The sequence below is a fragment of the Microtus oregoni genome, unplaced genomic scaffold (genome assembly GCF_018167655.1).
Source record: "Microtus oregoni isolate MIOR12 unplaced genomic scaffold, Mior012 000001F_ref0000356, whole genome shotgun sequence".
In the NCBI taxonomy this organism is placed as follows: Eukaryota; Metazoa; Chordata; class Mammalia; order Rodentia; family Cricetidae; genus Microtus; species Microtus oregoni.
In genome coordinates, this window is record NW_024543060.1 from 66,721,885 (window position 1) to 66,733,028 (window position 11,144).

Sequence of the window (11,144 nt, forward strand, 5' to 3'; positions counted from 1 at the left end):
ATAGCTTAGCAAGGTTTTCTAAATCATTTGCAAAAAGATAATCCTCTTTCCTTCCCCCCTTTTTTGAGACAGGGTCTTGTTATGTAGCCTAAGATAGCCTCAAACTTGGCTATCTTCCTGCCTCTGCCTCCAGAATACCAGGACTATAGGTATGTGTCACCATGATCAGCTGGTTCCCAATACAATGCTGTTAAATATAATGCTGTGTGTTATTTTAAAGTTTTCTGTATCCTTTTTCTCCTCCTGTCTTTTTATTAGGCAAAAAATAAGTGCAAATGTTTTAAGGTAACAGTATATTTAAAGAGGAAGTCATAAAATTAACTTCAGTGGCACAAACCAATAATCCCAACATTTTGAAGTAGAGGCAGTTGGATCTAGTTTGATGCTAACCTCGGCAACACAATGAGACCGCTTCAATAAATAAATAAAATGAATTGGCATGACCAATATCTTTTTAAAAATTTTTATGTGTGTGGGTGTTGTGCCCATGTGTATGTCTGCACCTGATGTATGCAGTGCCTATAGGAGCCAGAAGGGGGCATTTGAGTTACAGACAGTTGGGAACTGCCATGTGGGTGCTAGGAATTGTGAACCAGGTCCTCTGGAAGCAGCCAGTGCTCTTAACCACTGAGCCTTCTCTCCAGCCCCCTGGTTATCCCTGCTCTTTTTACTTTGTGCTTTACCCTTGACTGATTTGCTTTGTTGTCTTTTTAGGTACATACTTATGTTAACACCACAGGCGTGCAAGAAGAGCGAAAAAACCGTGCAAGTGTGCATGTCCCCCAGGAGGCGAGAGTTTCTAATGCGGAAAGCAACACACCAAAAGAAGAACCAAGTAATACTGAAGACAGGGACCCTCAGGTTCTTCTAAAACCCGAAGGAGTCAAATTTGTTTTAGGACCAACCCCTGTTCAGAAGCAGTTAATGGAAAAGGAGAAACTGGAGCAGCTTGGAAGAGACCAAGTTAGTGGAAGTGGTGCGAATGGCGCGGACTGGGACACTGGCTATGACAGTGACGAGCGGAGAGACGTACCGGCTGTTAACAAACTGGTGTATGAAAATATCAACGGGCTGTCTATCCCTAGTGCCTCAGGGGTCAGGAGAGGTCGTCTGACATCTGCCAGTACCTCAGATAGTCAGAACATCAACAATTCAGCTCAGAGGAGAACTGCATTGTTAAACTATGAGAATTTACCATCTTTGCCTCCTGTTTGGGAAGCCCGCAAACTAAGTAGGGATGAAGATGACAATTTAGGACCAAAGACCCCATCTCTAAATGGCTACCATAATAATCTAGATCCAATGCATAACTATGTTAATACAGAGAATGTAACTGTGCCTGCAAGTGCTCACAAAATAGACTATTCAAGGCGTCGGGATTGTACACCGACAGTCTTTAACTTTGACATCAGGCGCCCCAGCTTAGAACACAGGCAACTCAATTATATACAGGTGGATTTGGAAGGTGGCAGTGACTCCGACAACCCTCAGACTCCAAAAACCCCTACCACTCCCCTTCCACAAACCCCTACCAGGCGCACAGAGCTGTATGCTGTCATAGACATCGAGAGAACTGCTGCTATGTCCAACTTGCAGAAAGCACTGCCCCGTGACGATGGTACGTCTAGGAAAACGAGACACAATAGTACTGACCTGCCCATGTGAGCCTGGAAAGCATCACGTCGTCCGCACCTTCGTGAAGTTTTTAAGAATGAAGATGCAATGCTTCATTTTCATTTCTACACTAACTCCTTTTATAGACTGATGAATTTTTTTCTGAATATTTCATGTGCATCTTTAAAGGGAATTAATGTAGAGCAGGTACTCCTTACAGAACACTAATTTCATTATATTCTACTTATTATTATTGTACAGCAGCATTCCCATTTTCACAGTGCCTATTTAAAATGAGATTTGAAGTGAATGACATGCTGGTTGATTTTTATTCCATATCCAGGACATATGTGTATCTTTCACGTCTAAGTTGTGTTGGCATTTAAACCTTTGATAAAGTCTCTTGATAATGTGCATTGCTAACATAGCTCTAGGCTTTGAAGGTAGGACTTGTAGATTCACTGCTTACAGTGTACGGTCTCCAGCATGGAACATGAGGAATCTTATTTCATTAATTAAAGGCTTTTTGACTTGGGCCAAAAAAAAAAAAAAAAAGAAGAAGAAGACGAAGAAGAAGAAGACGAAGAAGCAAAAGAACCACACCTCCTTTTGTACCAGTCAGCTCCTCTGTCTTCAGTGTTACTAGAAAGAGTGCAGTATCATGAATATAGTTGCATTTTGGAAGGCAGACAGGAGACCAAGTTTTGTTTACTCATCTCATGGTGTCATTTGAAGGGCATGTCCAGATATCTTACTCAGAATTACTATAGGATTAGGAGTCAGTCTCAGGTCACTTTACCCAAAAACATTTGAAAAGTCCACACCATGATCTCTTGGCGTTTCTTTTCGGTAGATTGACAGCACATTGTTTTCTGGAAACATTTGTGCCATTAAATTCCCATTTAGCTTCAGCTTTTTCCCCCTTTGGTGTTTGGGTTGTCTTACTCTGTTTTGTAATGTCTTTCTCAATTTACAATACAATGTTTAAGTTTATATATCATTTTGGAATGGGATTGTGTGTTTATTGTTACTTGGTTTGCATTTTTGTCAAGTTATGGTCTTGAAGGTCCATTTGGAACTGACTGTTATTTTCTAACAGGGTTGCCCTTGTCCAGTATTTATTTACCTGCTGTTTACTCTTCAAGTTGATGAAAAAAGCATTGTCTCGATTTTAAATTTCATTTGTGTCCATAGGTGATCTCTTTACTAGCCGAGAAAAAAAGGAAGATACTCTAAACATGTGAGTTCCCATGGTCCTGTCCTCCCTGTGGGCACATTCCCCAGCACTTTAGTGGGGATTGCTCAGCTACATGGCTGCAGTCCCGCTCTGCCCACTCTGCTGTCCTTCCCGTGGAGCTAGGCTCTTATTAGCCCCTGATTCTGGTGAGCTATTAATATTGTTGCCAGCATAGCAAGTACAGGGAAGTCTTGAGGATCTGAAATGAATGTTTATATAAACTAATGGAGAGTCCAGATGTTGGACTCTTAGAAATCAAGAATGCTCCAGATTCCTAAACCACTGTAGAATAAAGACAGAGTGGAAGGACAGGTAGCTTTACAAAATATTTTACTTTTTTCTCTAATGTTGAGGAAGTTTCATATAGTGATATGGCTATACCAGACGTGGCTAAAGTTGATTTAACAAGAACAGGTCTCAGTCCTAGAGCATTCTGTGTATCCAGGACTCATCATAAAACCATGACCAGATTAGCACAACAGTAGAGTGGGACCATAATGAAAATAAATTATTTCAGTTGTCTTCATCGTTTTTAGTGCCATTGGTTTATAGCAGAATTTTCTTTTTCCTTCTTTTTTCCTCTGTAAACTTGGTGCTTACTAAAATGTTCACTGTTCTCCCTAAGAGAGCAATGACCAGACGTGCAGATTCCTGTTTAATATCCTCTTCCATTTGTCCTTTCTTCCGAGTAGACTGCTAATTGTGCCAAATTTCAGCAGTGGTTTTTTGAACATGGGGTAAGAACTCTGATAGCAGCAGTGTACACGGTTTCCTGAGAGCGAGCATTAGGACAGCCTGACTCTGGAGTGAGGGGCTGATCGCTCTGGAGGCTGGGTGGTCTTTGTTTCCTTTGTGCTCTTTACTTTTCCTTCAGATTTGAGTTAGATTTATTTTATTTTTGGTGATTCTAATATAATCACTACAGTTTATGCTTTAAATAATGTATGGTTTAAGAGTGAAAACGGGACCAATTTGTCTGCTGACCATTTGATTTTAGGGGACTAGCTGAATATTCATTAGGAAGAGGTAAACAGGTGATGTTAACTTCTAGATGTCTTCTGGAAACTGCCTTTGTTTCTGTTCGATCAGTCATTTAGAATACCTGTCCTTTACAGTAGTCTCATAATGGGCATTAAGCTCTGTTTTGGAAGAATGTACCTATTACTATTTGGTGAATTTCAGAGTGAGATATTTTATTGCCTCATATTTGTGGCCATATGTCTCAGATTTTCTGAGACAAGCTTAATTTTAGGTAATTGGTTTTGTTGATTAGACTATGTGACACTACTTTTTGGTTTTGAAAATATAATCCTTGTCCCCCCCCCCCCAATAAAATCCTTTTTTATCCATACAGATCCTAACAACATTTTTTTTGAGACCAGGGGTGAAAAGTGATATAGGTCTTACTAGTGCTCTTCTCAATGGCTTGCTTCTCAGTTTCATCTTCCTTTGAAAAAATGAAAATATGGTGCCTTCCCTCCTTCCAAGAATATTGGCAAATAGTTCCTTTTTTTCCCGCTGCTGTGGAGTGATGAGACATGCACTTTACTCTCGAAGACTCAGCAAAAAGCTTTCACTTCTCAGTATATCCAGAAAAGATCACATTCGGGACTTAAACTTTGCCAAGCAATCTTTGTCATTACAGTTATTAATGTTGACCCACACACACAATGTCATAAGTCAAAACTGATGTTTGTTATTCTCCCCACTGCTCCCACCCCAGATCTGTGGCACAGCATATAAAAATGTACCTCAATAATGTTCTATTAAAAATGGGACAGGGGCCTTATGTTTTCATGATTTTTCCAACAACGTGCCACCATGTATTTGCCCTCAAGCTAACAAGTACTTCCCCGTTTCCCCTGTACTGTTTTCTGCCCAAAATGTCCAAGTGTTTTGTGCAATGTGTAGTGTGTATGTATAAATATATATATATATTCTTGAAATAGACATAACATCAGAGACACTCAGAAGTAATGTATTGGCATCTCATTTATTTCTGATGTGAAGTACATGGTACTATTTTTCCTTAATGTTTGCCAAATTTGAGTCAAGGCATTGGTACGAAATTACAGAATATATAGGAAACATTTTGGCTTGAAAAGTTAACAAATGAAAGTATTCAGACCTTTCACAATGTACTCTGCCCAGACCAGCACCCTGTCTTCTTGCTGCCTGTTCCCCATTCCTGCTTCCTCATTGTTCAGGGTGTAACACAATTCTTGTATAGCATCCTATAGTTGAAATTCTCTGACAGTTGGACAAGACAGGCTGGTGTCAACAGTACAGTCACTAGGGTGCCACATTTGCATTAGGAAGTGCAAAATAGATGTTTATAAAGGACAGACTTTGTGTTATGTTTCTATTTTCATTACATTGTATAATACTGTAAGATTATTGTATGTCATAATTTGCATTATAAATGTTTTTTTCCTACATAAAGGCATAAATAATAGCAACTTTGTATAAAGGTAGCTTATTAGATTTTAATTTTTCTCTTATAAAAGTTGTCTACAGTGGGACTACCATTGCCAAATTGTATATGAGATATGAATTTTACCCCTATGGTTAATTTCTAAACATTCCATGTTTCTCTAATGAAAGACGTGATATTGTACTATGCATAAATTGTGTCTTAATGCTGTTTCATTATCAGCATTTTAATTTTGGGTTTGCATTTTTAGTATTGGCAAAACTTAACCACTGTCAATGAAAACCCTGTTGTATGTGTAACAGCATTATTTGTCCTCTACCCCTTCGTGCCCTTTGTTCTTCACTCTCCCTGTCAGTGCCAATTCATACATTTTGTAGCATGGCAATAAAATAACTTTTACACTGAGGCCAAGTGTGGCTTTTTGAAGGCAGTGGGGTGGGAGGACTGCCACCTAGTTGTCCTGGTATGTAACTCTTTTTGCCATATAAGCCATGTTGTCAGGCATAAGAAGTTACATATGATGTGAACATGCTCTTAAGGACAAGTTGTGGATGTGCTTTAAAACTTTGTTTTTAATGTAAGAAGTAATAACTAATTTTTAATCTTTGGAAAAGTCAGAGTTCTTGAAGTACAATCAAACCTTTATTAACTGGAGTACTTAAAGAATAAGCTAATAATGGAATTTTGTTAAACAAGGGCTAAGCAACACTTTTTAAAAGTTCTTATTTATTGTGGAGTATTAGTATACCTTACTATCCTAAAATTATAATGTGTAAAATATGGTTTGATCTTAGACAATGTAGCATCTTGCAATGCCTTACTGTTATCATTCTGGCACAGATATCCGTGATGAGGTACTCAAGTTGATACTGGAAGCCGAGCTGACTATACACTGACCTTAAGCATTCATGAAAAACTGCTTTGTTAAATAAAATCTGATGAGTTCTTATGGTCACTTTTCCCTTATTGCCAAAAGTAGATTGCAATAAAACCCAAATAAAAGCTTGGTTGGATACTTATTTAAAGTTTTACTGTATTTATATTCCATATATCACTTGCATTTTTAAAAAAGACTTTATTTTTAATAATTCTTATGTTGGGGAGTGGTGTTTTGCATGTGGATGCAGTGCCCTTGTAAGTAAGAAGAGGAGTTGATTACCAACAGATAGTTTGTTAGCTGTCCAACTTGCAGTTGATGAAGAACAAACTAGGGTCCTCTGCAAGACCAGTAGGAGCTGTGAACTACTAAGCCATATCTCCAGCCAGATTTGTTTTCAAAGAGAAAACATATATGTGCTCACTTGGCAGACTTTCTCACTGATATATGTGCTCATTCCAATTTATCCTCCCTAGTTCTGGGAACCCAAGCCTGCTTTAAACCACTGAATGAGATTGCCAAGCCTTGTCTAATACAGCAGAGATGGAAGTCATTTAAGTGATGGAGGGGTAGACAAATCCACACATAATTGGGTGTGTACACATGCCACACATTAGAGAACACTCCAGTTGGTTGTGATGATACAAAGCATCTTTCAACAGTAGGGTGTTAATGCTCAGAATTTTAAAACTTCTGATTATGTCTTTTTCCTTTGAAGAGCTTCTGAGGACAGTAAGTGTTCATGCGTTCTTATTTAGCAGGTGGGCTTAAATTAGGCCCTGTGCTAGTCACAGAGACAGTCTTTGTCATCGAAACAGTCTATAGCTAGACCGTCACTAATGGCAGAAGGCAATGCCTCTCCTCCCAAAGAACTAAGCCCTAAGACATATATAGTGTTGTAATAAGGAGCAACGGGGCTGCGTCCCCAGCACCCCGGCCGCCTGCTAGCTTAAGCCCCAAAATAACAACACACAAACTGTATTCATTTAAACACTGCTTGGCCCATTAGCTCTAGCCCTTACTAGCCAATTATCGCACCTGGACTAGCCCATTTCTTATAATGTGTAGCACCGAGGTGGCTTACCTGGAAGATTCTAGCCTACATCCATCCTGGGTCGGAGCTTCATGGTGTGTGCCCCCGAGAGCTGAGCTATGGTGTCTCTCTGAGGCGTCTGGCCCTGAGAGGAGAGCTGTCGTGTCTGAGCTCACTTCCTCTTCCTCCCAGCATTCTGTTCTGTTTACTCCTCCCACCTATGTTTTAACCTATGAGGGCCAAGCAGTTTCTTTATTGCTTAACCAATGAAATCAACAGATTGATATATGACACTCCTACGTCAATATAGCATATTACAACCAACGTCTATGATACCTTTAGACAGTAGCCAGTTTCCTTAGGAGAACTGAGGAGGGTGTTACTTTTTTAAAAAGGTGTGTGTGTGTGTAACAGGTTCTGGAGACTTCCTTATAAATATTTCATTCATCTGTGTGGGTAAAGCCTGTATGGACCCTAGGAAATGCGCACAGGTTTTGGAAGAAGTGTTTCCTGTGCACTGTGGCTATTGAGACTCCCTTAACTATTTCCCACCTCCTGTAAAGTCGAATAGTGGTTCTTTTATAGAAGTGCCACAAATTTTTGAAAAAACTTTTCCCTGCTTACTGCCAGAGGGGTCAGTACTGTCCCCACTGAGAACCACGGGATCCAGAAGCCACCTATAAACAGACAGCAAAGAGCAACTGTAATGTGTACTGTTTTAGTATGGACAGGTGTTTTTCATAGAAATTCGAATTTTTGACTTGTGAGCGCCTTAACAACTGCCATGTGCTATCACAAATGCTAGCTTATTTTATTTAAAAACGTTAAGAATTTTAATTTTTGTGTGCATTTGCATGTGTATACACACGTACAGATATCCTTGGGAGCCTGAGAGAGTTTCAGATTCCCCAGACCTGGGGTCACAGGCATTTGTGAGCTCCCAAGGATGGGTGCTGAAAACCAAACTCCTGTATTCTGCAAGCACCCGTAACTGCTGAGCCATCTCTCCAGCCTCCTATGTGTTTACTTTAACGACTGTCCTGTCTGTTTCCATTGGCAAACTAGTAAGTGTCAGCAGTGTGTGCGGTGAATGGTAGGACAATTTAGTGCCAAGCAGCAAGAGTCCAAGTAGACTTTGACTGTGGAGTCCTGACTTCCCTTCTCTAGTATTAGGAAAGTTCTTGAGGAATGTGGAGAGGTCTCATATGTTGTGTGTTTTTCTGTTATCTCGCTCCAAACTAGTGATTCTCAACCCATGGGTCGTGACCCCTTTGGAGGTCAAACGGTCCTTGCATAGGGGTCACCTCTGTCTGATAATCTCATACTACAGAGCTTTGCATGTTATTCCAAGCACAGCAACTGAGGAAACAATATTTTGCAAACCATATTGGAGTTATAGCTAACCTAAATAGAGCTTGTAGCTCAGGCATCCTCTAAGCAATTTAATCTTGCTTTTATGAGATATATTCTATGTCTATTTCATACACCAGGAAATTGAGGCACAGAGGTAATGCAGCTTAGGGGTGGCAAATTGACAATTCACTAAAAGGAATCCAAACCACAGGGAAGTAAAGGAGACAGAGACTGAGTTCGAAACCAGCCTGGTCTACAGAGAGAGTTCCAGGACAGCCAGGGCTGTTGCTCAGAGAAACCCTGTCTCACAAACAAACAAGCAAACACACAGGGAGGGTCACAAAGACAGTGGGGAGAGCTAAGAGAAAACCTGAGGAACAAAGAAGGAAATAAAAGCAGAAGATGCCTGTGGAAACAGTTCCCACAGTCTCACTATTTCCGTGGACCTTGGAACACACCCAGTATCAGCTGGTATACAATTTATAGAAGATGTTTTCGGGGTAAAATGACACATTAAGCGAGCGGGATGTTCTGAAATAGCTTTTAGTGAGTGAACTGGTTCAGAGTGCTTACGGAAGCCCTAGATGACTAGTGCTAAAAACAAGCTGAAATTCAAATTCATTGGAGCTTGGTGCTAGAGATTGAATGTTTAAATTCTCAGGTGTGGGAGAGGCACCAAGTAAAGGGGGGCGGGTGGAAGAAACCAAAGATACGAACAAGAAAGAGCAAAAGTCTACAGTGCCCTCATTACAGGGGACTCCTGGCTTCCTTTCAGATCTAGAGGACCTGAAATGATCTACAGGGTCCAAAAGCCCTTGTGTCCACCACTCTTCCACAGTCTTAACAGGAAGGGGACATGGATAGCCCATCGTCCACAATCTCAAGTTTGCTCGCCATCCACTGGACAGGAGAGCAGTAACTCCTAGTATATAATTTATCTGCGATAAAATTAGCCTTTTAAAATGTGCGGGCATGTTAGCTTCTCAGCGTGACTTGCTTCCAAACACCACCTGGGATCTGCCCATTAAAACACATGTCCTAGAGAAATTTCCCTGCAACAGAAAACTAGGAAGTTTCAAGTAACAGTTTGCTGGGCCTGAATTTACCCCTGGTCATAGTGGACCTTAGAATAGTGTCAACCAGGGTCTCAGACCTGTTTAAAATAATGACTATTGTAGGCTTGGACCCATAGACTATCATAATCTTTTAATTCTTTTAACTGTCACAGGATAAAAGAATATGCCCTTCTTCAAAGTTCTGTCGGCATAAAAATATCAATTTCATAAAAATTTTCATGTGTCATGACTTTTTTACCAACCATTTAAATATAAACCACTCGTAGTGCTTGTGGGTTGAACTGCTCACTCCTCCAGCTCCAGGGGATTTGATGCCCTCTTTGGCCTCTGCCAGTACTTACACACATCTGTGATACACATGTGCACGTGCATGTGCAGAAATTAAAAAATTGAAAAGTAGGCTCAGTGAGTGAAGGTTTATGCTGTTGATCCCGACAGCCTGAGTTCAGTCCTCAAGGACCTACTTCGTGGCAGGACAAAACTGATTTCTTCAAGTTGCCCTCGTGTACCATGGCACACACACATATGCACACACATTATTTTTCTTTTTTTTTTTTTTGTTGTTCTTTGCTTGCTTTTTTTTTTTTAATTTATTTATTTATTAAGGATTTCTGCCTCGTCCCCACAACCGCTTTTATTTTTCAAAAAATGCTTAAAACTTCAAAAGCAGTTGGTAACTAGATTTGAGTCTCCATAGCTTGTCCACCCAATATAAACTAAGTTACTATGTCTGAGGGTAGAGATAACTAAACATTGAAAATGTCTAGGGTTATCAATTGTCCAAAATAACAGGACGTGCTAAGTGTGTAAAAAACAAAAAAAACTTTTTTTTTTAATCATTGAAGCTTTGCTTTAGATACCGTAGGATGTCAAGAGGAAGGAGAAACCTTTCTTTTAAGAAACTGAAATAACTGAGACTGTTCTTGATCTCCGTTGACGTCATGTAATAGTCACATTAGTTCCCCCTCTCCCCCAGGGAAAACAAAATGAAGGGGAAAACTGCAAGTGGATAACCAGGGCCAAGGTAAAAGTCTCAGTTAAAGACTGACTAGCCCTTATCCTGGGCGATTAATGTCCATGCAATTACAGGGTTTTCAAGTTAAAAGAACTCCAGAGTAGTGGCACCCTCCATTAATATCTGTACCCCAGAGAGAGTGACAGGTGGATCTGAATTCCAGGCCGGTCTGGTCTATCTCGTTGAGTTCCAAGCCAAGCCAGAGCTACACAGTAAGGCTCTGTCTAAAAAATTAAGTGAACATTCCTTTATGCCTAAAATAAAATTAGTAAGAGGCCGGGTGGTGGTAGCGCACGCCTTTAATCCCAGCCCTTGGGAGGCAGAGGCAGGCGGATCTCTCTGAGTTCGAGACCAGCCTGGTCTAGAAGAGCTAGTCCCAGGACAGGCTCCAAAACCACAGAGAAACCCTGTCTCGAAAAACCAAAAAAAAAAAAAAAAAGAGAGAGAGAGAGAGAGAGAGAGAGAGAGCTAGTTCCAGGACAGGCTCTAAAACTACAGGGAAACC

General features: G+C 40.4%; 1 protein-coding gene across 5 annotated transcripts in view; it reads left to right on the forward strand.

Moving 5' to 3' along the window:
* Frs2 (fibroblast growth factor receptor substrate 2) overlaps positions 1-6,304 on the forward strand; it is a 78,045-nt gene extending 71,741 nt beyond the window's left edge. For all 5 annotated transcript variants that reach the window (XM_041667072.1, XM_041667063.1, XM_041667079.1 and 2 more), the window contains one exon: positions 715-6,304. In XM_041667072.1, the coding sequence (XP_041523006.1) occupies positions 715-1,665 (951 nt within the window). In that variant the 3' untranslated portion in view covers positions 1,666-6,304. The remainder of the gene's footprint in view (positions 1-714) is intronic.
* The last annotated feature ends 4,840 nt before the right edge of the window (positions 6,305-11,144 follow it).